Source organism: Bemisia tabaci, chromosome 7, assembly GCF_918797505.1.
Source record: "Bemisia tabaci chromosome 7, PGI_BMITA_v3".
In the NCBI taxonomy this organism is placed as follows: domain Eukaryota; kingdom Metazoa; phylum Arthropoda; class Insecta; order Hemiptera; family Aleyrodidae; genus Bemisia; species Bemisia tabaci.
In genome coordinates, this window is record NC_092799.1 from 30,037,633 (window position 1) to 30,053,100 (window position 15,468).

The 15,468-nt window shown below is 43.6% G+C and overlaps 1 protein-coding gene across 12 annotated transcripts in view; it reads left to right on the forward strand.

The window, feature by feature from the left end:
• The window catches only part of LOC109041486 (pumilio homolog 1), a 376,227-nt gene that overhangs the window by 166,360 nt on the left and 194,399 nt on the right, over positions 1-15,468 (forward strand). Inside the window, exon 11 of one of the 12 annotated variants that reach the window (XM_072302972.1) lies at positions 3,958-3,987. The exons of the other annotated variants lie outside the window; for them this stretch is intronic. Within the exon in view, the coding sequence (XP_072159073.1) occupies positions 3,958-3,972 (15 nt within the window). The 3' untranslated portion in view covers positions 3,973-3,987. Of the gene's footprint in view, positions 1-3,957; positions 3,988-15,468 lie in introns of those variants that run through there. 12 annotated transcript variants of the gene reach the window in all.

Genomic DNA, 15,468 nt, shown 5'->3' on the forward strand with positions numbered 1-15,468 from the left:
GGTCTCGCTCACGACTTTTTCTACGTAAAGGGTCTTTTTTTATTTATTTATTTTTTTTTTTCTTAGCGAAATGAGAAACTGCTGAAAGAACAGAACGGTTCTCATGGTTGTAATGAATCTTTGTGTCAGTGCATTTGCTCGAGGGACGTTAGTGAATGGAAGATCGTTGTAAGACTTGTTACGGAGAGTCCCATTTCTCCGACTGATTTTCACTTGTGAAATTTATTTGCTTGCAAACGACGAAGACGAAGAAGAAATTTTCACGGGTTCACGATGAGTATTTCGTCGGAGCGGAATACTATTCTGCCGTGCTAAGGAAGAATGCCGTATGAGTCTGTAGAGGTTGCCAAGTTTCCTTCGATAAAAATTGAATTTACTGGGAAAATAATGAATATTTTTTTCCGAAATTTTCAGACGATTTTGTGCGCAATTTAGTCTGAATTATCTGCAAATTTCAAGGAAAAATATGCATGAATGTTGTCATAAATACATGTTTTATCAAGGGAAATTTGGCAACTCTCGAATGTTCATACGGCGTTCTTCCTTAGCACGGCAGTATGAGAGGTCTCCCTTTTTCCCAGCGCAGCAGCACCGTTTCGCCAGAACTGCGAGCGGAGATGCTCTCAGGTTTTAAATGGTACTAGTCGCTCCGACTCATCGCGCTTTAAATGTTTAAAAAGACGAAATCGACGTCGTTCATAATTCAAGTATTTCAGCTCGGAGTGGATTTCTTGAACCGCTCTCTGCTCCTCGCCACACCGTGGAATGATTGAGAATGTTTCAATTTGCGCAGTATCCTTTCTCTCGCGGGATCGAAGGCTCTTGTTCGATCGATTAACTTGCGCACAAGCTCGGTTTTTATCACGTTGAATTTCACGTTTAAAAGTTGAATTCATATTAGCACTAGACAAGACCTGCGGATAAAAAAAAGGAAGGCTGTAACAATTATGCTACACGAAGTATGGTGTAATATGTCCCCGGTCTTAAACATTTCCTCTCCAGTGTTGATCTGCCTCGGAAATTTTAAGGGTGCTGATATCTTTGCGGGGACCCTCCTCTGGGGTGCCCCCCCCCCCCCAACGAGCCTCAAGTCTTCCTTTATATGGGTTTTCAAATTTTGGGGGCCTTTATAGGAGTCCTGCTGGAGCCCCTGTGTCACTTGTTAGAAATTCTGGGGTGCTGAAGCTTCTTAGCATCCCTAGCCAGACCGCCCCTGATTCCTCTCCAACTAATTTGGAAAATAGGGCTGTCACCGGTGTCATTTCTTTCACCCCTCAAAAATTTTGATACAAATGATGGTGAGTGTTTTTGCAGTTTTCAGGTTTTTGAACTATGTCTTGTCCCGATGAAGTGAATTATTCTATTTTCTCATAATATCTGCGTCTCTAGCCCGGTCCATCGTTGCCCAAGTCAGCGAGACGAAATTGAAACAGTGACGTGTATGAACGAGACGCATTGTTTCGTCGCTGTGTTCAATATTGCGCCAGACGGCTGGACAGAAATTCTACACGTCGTTCTGTGGAACGTCTGTCTGGATCGACATGCAGAGAAAATCGGTCGCATACCACTTTTCTACGTGCCCCGTCGCAACGACTGGCTCGTGGTCGAACGTAAACATTACAGAAGAAGAAGAAGACGAAATGAAGGAAAGAAACAACATACACTGAAGCAGCACGATCGGGGCCGGGCCCCGAAGCCCCGTGTGCTTTCTTCTGAAAATCCCCCAAAACTAACTCTTTATACAGGGTGTCGAGCATCAGGATTTTCCCGATTCTATCAGGATTTGAGGTCGATTAGGATTTAATCCCGATTTCATCAGGATTTGAGGAAAAGTCGGTCGTAAAATCAGGATTTGAGAAAAGTCGACCGTCCGATCGGATCTTTTTATTGAGTTATTTTTGTGAAGTTATATCATTTTCTCCCCCAAAAAATCAGGATTGGGAAAAATTATGAAATCAGGATTCAGCAGTCAAAAAGCAGGATTTCCCAAAATGAAAATTAGTTTGAGGTGTTTATTTTGGTCGAATTTATTTGTTTCTCTACCCTCGTTCAGCTTTTTCTGTATCCATCGTTTATTTTTTGAAAGGGCAAGTCGGCTCCGAGATCGCGAAGGGGAGAAAGTATTCAACAGTAATGTAACCGATCCACGTCTCCCCTCCTCCTAACTCAGATGTCTCCCTCAGTCGCTCTGGCTCTCGAATCATTTCGATTCCCTCGCTCCCTTTCGTCGGAAAAGCTCCGCTATCTTTAGATCGCACCATTGCTTAGCATTTGCGCGCGAAATATTTGCTCTACATTGTTATGTGCGATGGAAGGCAGCATGTTGGCATCCTCGGCGCTCTCAGCGCCCTTTGTTCGTCCGTTTTCTTCTTATTGTGTCTGCTCAGTGGCCTCTCTCGTTTCGGTCCCTTTACTTTTTATTAGCAGGTGCCTTATTTGCGGGGGAGGGGAAGAGCGGATCCTCCACCTGCATTTTATGGTGTAGTTTTTTTTAAAAAATCAATTCCAGTCAATTTCAGGGCGTATTTGTAGATTTCTTCAAGTTTTAGCCCCCCCCCCCCTTTCATCCCCGGAAGCTCTTTCGGAGCTATGACTAAAGCTCATCTGAAGCTATGGCTTGAAACGACACCCGTGATTATTAGTTAACTCGCATGGATGTTGATGTAACTTCCGGGTTATTTGTGACCTCCACCGCGGTAGTTATCGTAACTACCGCACGGTGGCTGGCGCATTTTTAACCAGCCGCTGGTTGTGTCGACTACCCTATTTTTTGCCGTGTATATGGAGTGATCCCATTGGTGAAAGCGGGTGGTTGCGATAGACATAGCATGCAGGGGTAATCCACTAACGGCAACCCAAGAGAGAACCCCGCCCCGCCACTCCTTAAACCCCATCATTTTTCCCCCTTAGTCTAAGAGAACCACTCATTTTAACCAATCGGATCGTTTCATACTCCCTATGGCGTTTTTGTCTATAGCTTTGTCTATCAATTTCAATAATCAGCCCTCCGGTCACGGATCTCGTGCTCTCTTTCGCGGTGTTTCTTCGTGGCTCGACTCATCCGCACTGCGTTCAGGTAGGGGACGAAAGACACGAAGCACGCCCCGCAGCCGGAGTCGCTGCTCGCGCGAAGTCTCCTCGTTAACATAAATCTCTCGTCTAGACTAAGCCGGGGAGCTTCGCGCGGATTAAAGTTCAATTTTTAATAGGATAAGCCGGCGCTTATCACGTGACGATGTACAACCGCCGCCGCCGCCGCAGTCGTACGATGAAGAATCGATGCATCGAAACCGATCGTCGGCGAGTGCCAACTCCCGGGAAAAATGCAATTCATCAACCCGCTCTCATATGTGTCAAGGCTCGGTCAACGAAAATTAACGATTTATTTTCAAATCGAGGGCGCCGCCCCGCGCCACGCCTCCCCCGACCGGCCGGACGCGACAGTGAACTCGATCGACGCGCCCGCCGCCGGCCGGTTACGTTACCCGCCCGGCACGGCGCGTCGAGTCTTACGTCGTTTTCGAATGACCTTGATTGGTGAACAACATCTAGAGACAAGAGACCCTCCACTGGCCTCTTGGCGACGGGTGGAAGCTTTTACTTTCGGGGATTCAACAGTTCCATATGGACCACATGAGGGAGCAGGGCGTTGCGAGCCGCGGGACTGCCAGGGGGTCCGAGTAGGAGCGACCCTTCTATTGGGGGTTGAGTCTGCGACGGCCTACAGGCGTTTTTGGGTTCGTATGCGGATACCACTAATGCCACTTCAGTGGAACCGCTTTTGCCTATCTTATAAAATTCAGGCAGAACATATTATCAGCGATTAAAATTATTTACAGTCAAATTACTTTTCTGGCAAAATGAATACTAGTTCAGAGCACGTTTCGTAATTTGTCAATTACATAATGACCTTCCCTCACGAAGATGTTAATTTTCTTGTTCTTTCTTTTGTTTCAGGTAAAATACGATTGATATCAAGTATAACTGCAGAATTGTGTAGGCTATTATTTTATCGTGAGTACACCCTGATTTTTGTAATCTGTTCATACAAGTGCCCCTACTCATGACCCTGGCATCGTCAAGAAAGTATGTATGTTGTACAACAGACCTTCCCTTTCTTGAAAGTGGTGCTGAGCCAAAGAAGAAAATTAATAAAAAAAGCAACCCAATGATGCCGAGAGCCATTTGTAGCCCCACAATTTGGAATTAGAAGCTCTGATACCTTCCCTTTCTTGAAAGTGGTGCTGAGCCAAAGAAGAAAATTAATAAAAAAAGCAACCCAATGATGCCGAGAGCCATTTGTAGCACCACAATTTGAAATTAGAAGCTTTGATTTGATCAATTTTAGTCCATTCGAACTTGTGATGTCGATCTGCGTGTATTGCCAAACTCTGCGGAAGCATGAAACATAAGTTCAGTGCACTCATCCATCCATCTATCACACTCGACTATGTTTCCGTGTTGTGTGTGAACATGTCTGCACGTCATCCAAGTCCTGTCGAACGTGTTGAGCATATCGAGGCACCCATTCGTAAACCAATTGTGCACAGTTAGACACTCGTCGTCGTTGATTAAACTCGATTGACTGATCACTGGAATTGATCGAGTCCCGCGAAATAATCAAATCCACATCAGATGTCGTGTGATTTACAGTTGAATTTTGCGACGTTTTCGTCACCCAATTGAAGATCGGTGACTCGACCGTGGACAAACTGCAAACTATTGGATTACAGTACGTCGCTTCTCGCGCTAAGGAACATAACTCCATACCAAGGTTGCCAAATTGACTCAAAGAATTAAAGTTTTTACAAGAATGTTAACTGAGCAACTTTTTTCTCAAAACTTACAGATTTTTTTTTTCATGAGATCGGAGAAGAAAAATCAGGGAAATTTTTCGGTTAGGAATGCCCCAGATTCTCTTAGAACAAAATGGAATGTACGAGGGGAAATTTGGCAGCATTGGAATGCAGTTACGTTCTTTCGTGAGGGGAACGATGAGTATTCAAACGTTAAGTAGGGTCGCTGTTTTCGCTTCATGTGCGATGTCTCTGTCAGTTCTCGTATCTCTTAGTTCTGATCTCTACTAACAATCATTCAACTAATTTCTCACTCTGGGTACGAGAGTTTGTCGGTTTGGAAATCGGAGAACAAACTTTTTTTTCATCATTCCTTCGATTTAGTAGCTGGACACGAATCGTTCGTTGCGAATTCGATTACTATTTTACGATTAGTAATTTTCAGGATTAAGTCCTCGTTCACCTCTACTTACCACACAATAACCGGGGTGTAAATACTGAAAATATTACAAAATTGGTTTACGTTATCGAACAATCGATTAGCCGTACGCCGCGCCGTGATGTAACGGCAAGATCGTGCGCGCAAGTGAAGACAAGAGCTTAGCGCGAGTGTGACATAACGAGGCTGATGAAGTTCCTTCCCTTTTTTTACGCTACAGGAAACAATTGGTGTCACAGATATTTAAAAAGAGAGGGATAGAGAGAGAGAAAACATTGAGAGCTTGTCTGCTCGCTACCATTGTCTACGCCTCCGAACTGCAGAGCGCTGAATTCAGATTAGACAGCTGTTTATTCACTTTCTTCGGAGGAGTTTTCAAGAGAAAGCATAATAGGGAATAATGCTGAGACGGAGAGATTGGTCTGGTTGTTTCGAACTTTTTCATCTTCCGTGAGAAAACGTGGTTGGGGTTGTCGAGGGAAGTCATCGCCTTCACTGAACTCGAAATTTCTTCCTTTCGCCCGAAAGCCAACGGGGTTCTTGAACGCACCGATAGACCACAATCAGGGCAAGAATTGGACGTCCAATTCTGACCTGCTGATTTGTTAATTCCTCAAAAGTTCACGCAGAGTACCATGAACATGCCGAAAAATTCCAATAGTAAGCTCTTTCCAACATTCATTAAGTTCCCAGTCATTGATTCTTGTTTATTCTTCTCCTCTCTACGTAATATTTCAATTGTTTTCGGACTTGATTCAGTGCGACGGACAGAAAAATTTATTGTAATAGCTCCTCTAATTATTGCTAATCCCCCCCCCCCGTCCAACCTTCAAAGAGGAAAAAATGCTCCTCTCATAGATCTGCTCAAACCCCACTAATAAGGATAAAAACCGCAGGACGCGGATGTGAAGCTGCAAGACACGGTATACGAGCAGAAAATCTAGCGGCTCTAACAAGAGTACATCAAATTCAAATCAAATTAAATAATGGACGCCAAGAGTGAAGTGAAACGAAGACTACGAACGTTGCCAAACTTTTCTCGGCAAAATATTAATATTTAGGGAAATTTGAACTTTTGAACTCGAACTGAACCTTCGTTTTATAGCACTGATCAAGCGGTCCGATGAACTTGGCTCTTTCAACGAATGGTTTACAATTGGCTGACGGCTCGCTTAACTGTGCTTTTTTTCCGTGAAGACGAAAAATTACCGTACATGCCATACAATTGTAGAATATTTAGAAGAAATTTGGCAAAATTATTATATTCATAAGGCTTTTTTCTCGCGTACGGTAGAAGTCGCCGCGGTGCGGAGAGCAGGGAAAAATCTGTGGGTTGCAGGCGGGCAGGGGAAGGGGAGGGGGATCGCGGCGCTAATTTGATTCTCAACACAACGGATCGACGAGCCGTGTCTATGAAAAATTAAGAATTAAACATCGTTCACGGCAGCTCCCGGCGATGGATGGAGACCGCCACCAGAGCAGCGCAGCTCAGCTCAGCTCCGAGCAAGGAGCGTGCAAGGAACGAAATTACGTGACTTAAAATAAATACTTGCAGAACGGTAGAGGGTCGGAGGAGAGGGTGTTTAGCCCAGGTCACTCGTATCAGTCATGCGTCGGTCTCACTTCTCAGTGTGCTCATGCTGAGTAGGAAGACCTTTATTCGGTGATTTTCACGATGGCGTCTTGTCAGCTCGCTACCACTCTGAGTTGATACACAGGGACAAGTTCTTGAAAAATCATTGAAAACCGGGAAAAATTGTGGAATTTCGCCACGGAACCCTGAAATTATTATCTTCTACCTCGCTCTACCGACCAGGGTGTCTGCGAGGTCTGTTCAGACCAGAACTTCCCTATCTTTCAGTTCTTGAATGTAAAATGTCGTCAATTTCAAGAGACTTTGCCCTGAAAATTATTTTGCTCGGCATTTTCATGAAAAACCGTGCCGCCGCCCCCCCACCCATAAAAAATTAGCAAATTTGATTACAAAGGGACGTTTTTCAGTGAGGACCGTTGGTCGTAAAGGACATTCTAACTTTCATTGGAGTCAATTTCTCATTCTCTATTCAAACTTCCTTTAATTTTTTTTTCGAGTGATTCAATTAGCGGAAACACTAAGTGCCTCATCGTGGAAGAGCATCGAAAGGGAGGCAAATTGACGCCTGGCTGCGCTGTACACTCTCAATGAGATGCATACAGCGGGAACACCGCAGGAAGGGTAGATTTCTCCAGCGCGGAAAACAATCGGGCGGAAGCGGTTCTGTTCCTTCCGTCAATCGATTACGAAAGAAAGCATGAAAATCGCGAATCGAACGCTGCGCCGGTGCGAAAAAGACTGTTTCGCTAGTAATTTTCGCCAGTTGTCAATGGTTGTGCAAGACTCAGGAGAATCTCGCATTACTCGGTGGAGTCTGAGTATAGCGGAAAAATTGTGCATACAATTCGTTCTCGCACGTTTAAAAAACAGCGAATTCCAGAATCGTAGAATCCCACGCGGAACTGACAACATGTTCTCAACAAAGAAATCCTACGTGTGAGATAAAGGTTGATGGCCCAAATTGCACACTTCTCACTTGCCGCGAGGTGCAATAAACCAACTTCGAGAGGTTATCGGTACTCCTCTGAGAATTTAACAATACCGTACCATTGCGAAGAGGTTTTGCGAGGGAATATGCGCTGGGAACATTGCCAGACTTCTGACTGCTACATTTTACATTACGGACAAGTTCCCAGGTGAAAGAACGTAACTCAATATCCGAGTTAAATTTACAGCAAGGATTCCTCTTATTATACGAACGAAGGCGCACTCTCTGCCTGTGAAATCGCGTCGAATTTTTCTTGAAGTCTGTAGAAAAATGAGAGTAATTTCCAATGAAAAATTCGCGACAGTCTCCGAGTTAAAAGACGAATTGCGAGCGTGAATTTTACAACCATGAAATGAAATCAAGGTTTTTCGGCTGAGAAACTGAATTTGGACTATATTTTGCAATGGATCGTATTCGATAGTGGTTCGATGTATCATTTGGTTCAAAACAATAGAACACAACCTCAAACCAAAATCTAAAGATGTTTGTCAGACAACCTGATAATGAGAAATTTCGGGGCAATTTCACTACTCTTGGCCAATTAGTTCTCATGCAAATAAAGAATCAATCACAAAAATCCCGTTCCGTCAGATTACTCAATTGACGTTTGAGGCTATGTTAATGTTCTGAACCAATCGATATCGATACAATCTCGCTCGTTTGATGTATCGAGTACGATCTATTACGTACTGCAATTTCTGGCTCAGTTCAGAAACAACGTATGTACAATTAGTTTCCCCTTGCACATACGTGTTCTTACGGATGAGCCAGGAATTTTAGTTCCGAATCGCAAAATGAAGTCCAATTAGATTTTAATGTGTTGGAGGTACTCTTGGGGCTCTGTCTTTCCCAACATCCTTGTTGGTTTTTCCCTTTATCTCTTCCTTTTTTACCTCTGCCGACGTACCAACGGGACCAGCGACGCTAACTACGTGTCTTTCCGCGGTCGCTCAGGATGAGGGGGGGGGGGGGGGGGGTCAAGCGGAGGAGACAAGAAGACAGAATGAATGAGATCAGTTTTTCTTGCCCGAGGCCCGCCCGGGCATACGGACGTACGGAGTAAGCCCTATTTGCTCGCCGGCTGATGAATTACTCTCGGTTATTTATTCATCTCACGATGACCCTGCGGGGAAGGGGGCGGCGGGGGAGGGGGAGCAGACGGTGGCCAGCCTATATTTTATTACGGATTCGCTCTACAGTGTTAAAATTTGGAGCTTAGCCAGACCCCCGCCTCGCGCACCCTCCCCTGTATGAGCATTCGGACGTTGCAAAATCTCCGACTAATAACTGTTCTTTTTTTAAAAACACTGTTAAAAATCAATGATTTACTTTGAGTGAATAGCCGGCGTAAAAAAAAACCCCAGCGTGAAATTCGCGCCGCACTCTGAGTGAATAGATCAGAGCGTGAATATCACCAACAACGGACGAATTAGTTGAGCTCCCTCAAGTAGCGTGAATTCATAGCTACCTGATGTGATTTTCGAACAGCAAAGTGGGAACGCACTCGTCTATCACCTCCGCGACCTGAGTTCAAATCCATGCTGCGGCAGCTCCGTTTTACATTTGGCTGTCAGATTTTCACTCCGGCCAGAGCGCGAAATTCGCGCCGGGTCCATGCACTCAGAGTAACAGGTGGTCAAAATAGCAACTGAGTAAGCGTGAATTTCGCGCCGGGATTTTTAACAGTGTAGGTACTCTGGATTACATTGCGGTTCGAAAAATCGCAGAGGAAAATTCATTAGTTTTCCGACTAATTAGTTGGCACAGTTTGAATGTTCCTATGGCGTATCACCTGAGCGCGGCAGTGTGCCAGTCGGTCCTGCTTCAGTTTTCATCATCCTAAGCCGACAGCCAAGAAATTGGAAGAGGTAGACGCGTATATTCGAGGGAAAACTGGAAAGATCGCTCAATCGGCCGGCGTTTAAGTCATGGTGGAAAGAGACGGCGATCAATTGATCATTCGAAAGCTTCCCGCCTGCCCTCTTATTTTCTCTTAGTTTTGATGAATTAAGATGTGAAACAACTTGTAATCTGACACGTGTCAGAAAAGGAAATAAGTAAAATAAAAAAAAAATCATTGCCTTTTCGACTAAAATGAATATTCGTCTTTTTGACAGTCATGACTGCTTTTCTACAATTTGTTAAACATGCTACGATTAAAATTTCCCGGAAATTCAGAGCAGAGCTTTAGTTTTCCAGAAATTTCGCACCGCAACTAAATAATTTTTAGACCTCTGATAGTTTACATGTTTACAAGGCAGTGGACAACTGGGCGCATAGCGACAACTTGGTGTGCGACAACACCCACCTCGGAAATCCATGTGTCAAGCAATCTTTTGATGAGCGCGCGCTCTAAATTCCGTTGGCAGCAAGATTTCAGAGAACAGAGACGCTTTGAAGTTCATGGCCGAGTGACCGTTGGCGTCGAGGCAGGGTAGGGAGAGGGGGAGCGTGAAAAAGTTGTAAAAATGACGCCATGAGTGACGGCTCACTCTTTTCTGCCCACACTTTTCTCTTCCTCGCTGTTGAAGAACGCCGTGTGATCTTTCGAGTGTTGCAAAATTTTTACCGATGAAGTATTCATTCCCGAGACCGTTTGCAAAACCACGCGGTGTCTCCCTTCAGTAAAAACTGGAACAAGTTGGGAAATTCGATTTCATCAGGAGAATTTGAGGGAAATTAATCTTAGATCTAGAAGCTCTAAGTGCGTTAAGGATTTTTCAACTACATGCAGAAATGGAACATTAAGTTTTCCATTCATCTAATATGCTGGCTTGTAAAATCAGATGAGTGTCCGACTGTCCGTGCATTTGCGCCAAAAATAAAAAAATTCATTTAAACGAACGGAAAAATACCAAGAAAATCCGAATTGACTTTTCAGGAAACACCCTGAAACCTTTTTCCTTGAAATTTTCTCATTCAGTCGATGAGATCACCAGAGATGCAGTTTTCTGAATAATTTAAAGAGAAAAATTGACAAGTTTTCCGAAAATTTCGTTTTTTATCAGAAGAAATTTGACAACACCCGGACGCACATACGGTGTTCTTTCCGTAGCACTGCTTCTTTTCGGGTCGGCAGACGACCTTCTTGCGCACTTTGTAAGCGGTGAACCGTTTTGAAGTTGTGCAATTTATGATTTTATACGGGCTGTCAAACGGGTGGACTGTGCAAGTGCGGTGAAATAGGCGGGCACTGGCACTCGAAGCACCGCTCCGAAATTGTCACACCCGCAGGAGGGACCTTGAGACTCTGTTTCGGACGTCGGGCACAGTTTGCACTAGCGCAAAATTGAATGAATATTCTGCCGTGCTAAGGGAAAACATCGTATAAACCTTCAGACGTTGCCAAATTTCCTTTGATAAAACACGAATTCTGGTAAACTTATGAATATTTTCCTTCCAATTTTTCAGGTAATTTTGTTCGCAATTTCACCGGAAGTCACCTAAAATTTCAGAGGGAGTTATTCATATCTTTCCCCTATAATAAACACCTTATTTAAGAAAATTTGGCAACTCTCGAATGTTAATATGGTGTTCTTCCTTAGCACGGCGGTATATTTGAAGTCGCGTAATGTATTTAATTTTGCACGGTTCGGACCTAAATTTCGTAGGTGGAGCGTCCGGAATTTTGTTTTGAGTCACTTGTTATTTTAATGCCGTTTTGAGACTAAAGCTTAGGAGACGTGAAGGCGTCAAAAACTCGGGAAAACCGAGATTTTTGAGGGAACGGAAAGCAGTTGAAAAATATGGGAACCATTTTCCGCGTTAGCGTTAAAAACTAGGAATTTCTTCTCTTTTTTTGTCTGACACCGTCGTATTTTTTTTTTTAATTCTGTGGTTCGCGTTGAATCTGTCTCATCGGATCCGACAAAATATAATAACATTTGTGTATTCATACATTTTTCTGAATTCCAGAAAAAAAAAAAAAAAAAAAAAAAGATTTTACGGAAAGTGAGATGAAACCATCGATCTTTATGAAGGAATTTTTCCGTCAAAATCAGGTCCATTCCGAAAATTCTCAAGGAATGGAAGAAAATGAGAATTCTATGCGTGAAACCTCGCATCGAAATTCTGGGGGATTTTAGCCCGGTTTTAAAGTTACGCAGCTTCACCAGTTGATTCCCACAGAATTCACTATGCAACTCGTTGAAGTTTTAGGCGAGCCTTTGATGCATTTTTTCGTATCACGCTCCACGCATCTTGTCGCAAAGCAGACTAATCTCATTCTGAAGACTTTTGGGGAATATTTTCACGTCTCGGCACGTTCATAATATTCAGTTTTGACGCTTCGGAACGGGTAGAATCCCTTTAATCTATTTACGCAAGAATGACCTTGCGCGCGGGGTAAAATAATAAAAAAAAGGAGAGAAACCCCCCCTGGAACAAAAGGATTGATTTTATGAAGCTTACGTGCAGCGTCGCGTAACCGATGAATTCGCTGGATATTAAAATCGGAAGGAAAAGGGAAAGGCAAAAAAGTGCGAGGTGAAAAAAATGTCGCCGAGCTTAATTTGTCGGAGAAAGAGTGTAGGGACCGCGTGTTTTGCGATTTATCGATTCATCTGTCGTTTAAACCTATGAAAAAGGATCGATAGACAGGGTGTTCGCAGCGAACGCTTTAATAATCGATTCTTTATCCTAGTTTCAAATGGGAAAATCTAGATAATCGATTACTCACGCCTCGCCACTGACGGGGACTGTAAAGCGGGGGAGTGTCACCTCCACCGCGAGTCGGAGCGTGTGGGAGAAAAAAAAAAGGGGGGGGGAGGAGTGTGCGGGAACTGGGAAGGAAGTAAAATGGCAAGAGCCCTACTCGTGGTCGACGAAGTGTGAAATGAAATTAATAATTGGAGACAAGGCGCGATTTCGGGGCGCAGGCCTGGAAGCCGCGTTGTCATTTTAAGCGATGGAGTCCCCGCCTTCATAGCAGCCGAGAAAATTCTAGCTTTGACAATTTTCCCTTCGTTTCTCTCCTCGGTACCTTTGAACAATATTGCTTCGAAAGAGGCTTTGTGAAATATACATTGTCGGAAATATCAGTCGTCATTGATAAATTTGCGCTTTATCACTTGAAGTGAGTTTGAAATTATAGATGTGTTAGACATATTTGTGCTAAAAAGTCTAAATGAATCGAATTAAAAGAACTTGGCGTCGTTTTGCAGAAGGAAGAACGATTCTCTACTCTGAGGATGTAAAGTCTGCTTCACTTCTTTATTTGAAAGTATCAGCACAATTGCTGTCTCAAATCGCTGAAATTTTAGGCAATCATCCGCGGAAAAAGCTGTGAAATTTTTACTGTAAAATTTCCAGAAATATTCTAGTAAGAAGCGAACTATATGCAGCCAAATTTCTACCGGCCTTTTAATTTTGAATCCATTTTTTTCCCACGATACGCGTTCTCATGCTCAAAACCTGCGTGACAAGTTAGGAAAATTTGAAATCCAAAAAATTAGTCGCTCAGTTTTTAAAATGCTGCAGTTTTTAGCTGCGTGTAGCTGTAGCACCTTGATACCACTATTTCGACTCCTGAGAGACCCGTGATGCATACCTTAACCAAATGAAGGCACCTGTCGTTCCTTTATTTCCGTTTAGCCTTGGAACTGTCGCCAAATGAATTCAGCGATTGGTGGCAAAATCAATCGAGGCCAGCTTGGACCAATTTGTACTAATAATTACCCAACATTCAAAACTGAAGAATATTAAAAACCTACATCATTTAAGGAGTGTTTTAAGACAAACCACGATTGATTATCTCAATTAGGTGAGTAGATAGAGAGGAAGGGGCAATTTTTGCACTTTAGGGGGCGGGGGGGGGGGGGGGTAAGTGGAGGGGGTACAAGTGAGGACTTTTTGGAAAACACTTCTTTTGACGAATATAATTGATGTTAAAAAATTCAGCTTTTTTCTAGTTTGTTCCACTAAAATCCCTTCGTTGACTGGACTATAAAAACGCCCTGTAAATGTTTGACGGTGTATCAATTAAAAGCTAAATTGAAATTGCCGTTGAAACGGAATAATTTGTATATTTTTTTTTTTGTTTATTTATTTTATAGCCGTCTGCGTGAATATAGACGTGACAGCACTGGTCGATGTGTAAACGCCACGAGACTGGAAGCGACGAGCGAATTGAATCGCGCGACAAGAAGTGTGATTGATCCATTTCCCAGCGTTGCCAGTATTTCCGCGTAGTATCGTTTAGTTTCCAGCGCGCGATAAAATTAAATTCATCCTTAGAGTTGACAGTAAGAATTCCTAGTATCCGGGCTAATTAAACTCCGTCGGATGGTTTTAATTTTTATGAAATCCCATTTCATAATTCGCCAACCCTCCGCGGGGTCCATTCCCTGCGTCGCCGGGTTTTCTCTGAATATTGTCTTCCTCCTGCGAGTCGCTTGATAAGGGGAGTTCATAAAATACTCCCCGCTGTAATTAGGATCTGTTTGTGTTCCTCTTTACCCCTCACTTTGTAATGCACCCGTAGTAAAAGTACGTTACGGCATGTTGGACCCACCCCCTTCAAGTTGTGATTTTTCCAAAATTGATTTCGAATGAAAAATTGTCATCTTGTATCACTTTTTAATTTTTTCGGTGTTAATTAACGTAGTCCTGAGTTTCCCCGCCCGCCTCGCCACAGAGGTCCATACCCTACTCCTCCCCTATAACGGACCCATAATGGATGGTATAATCCTCTCCCCACTCGCGCTAGAGCATTATGTATATTATGAAGGGCCTTATCATCCTGTATTAGAATTGGCGTTAAAAATTCGTAACCAGGTGTGTCCATAAGTCCGGAAATAATACTAATTTTTTAAGGGCGGTCCGGTAGTACTGAAAACGTGCGGAAATTCGGCATGAAGGTCTGGAATTTTTGTTTTTTTTTGTCGCAATTTGAGCGAGAAATTCAAATTTTTGAAGTTTTTGAATTTCGTCAAATGAAGGCACTGAATAAATACTAAATTTTTTCTTTTGTGGAGGTACCGGATTGTTTGGGAATGTACTGAAAAAGTATCGTAAAAGTTCTGAATTTTGGTCATCCTGTTTTAGTAGACATCCTATCGTAACATTTGGAGCACAATGAAGTCAGTTCAGTGTTTTCAATTCACACGTCAGTAGTCCATATTCATTCGTTGACCTCCAACGCTGCAAGACCCGCGGACCGGCGTCTTCTATAACACGTCCGTTGCCATCCATGGCTCTCTCCAGGTGAAATAGGGCGTGAAATATATAGGCGGTAATTGAATTAATGAAAGTAGAAATACCGGGCGAGGTGTTCTGACCCCGGTTTTCGCGGCAGCAACGACGATTCTCACCCTGGACGGCTCCGAAGGAAACGGGCGAGAGCTGACCGCGGGCCGCGGTGGTGGAGTCGCTTTTCTACGGGAACTTGCAAATTATCGTGCCCAGACGTGCCCCGGTGACGATTTCACCATCATCGTTGCTTTCACCGGGATGAACCGATGAAGTGTTTCCAACCGCCGAAGCGTTTGAATTGTTGATAGTCCGCCCCGGCGGAGTGGTTTGAAAACGATCACGGTAGCCGAATCCACCTGCGGTTCTGGGAGTGTATGAACAGGGTGTCTACAAGTCCGGAAGTACTGAAAAAGTGCAGAAATTCCGCAAAAGGTTGCGGAATTTTCTTAAATTTTTTGTC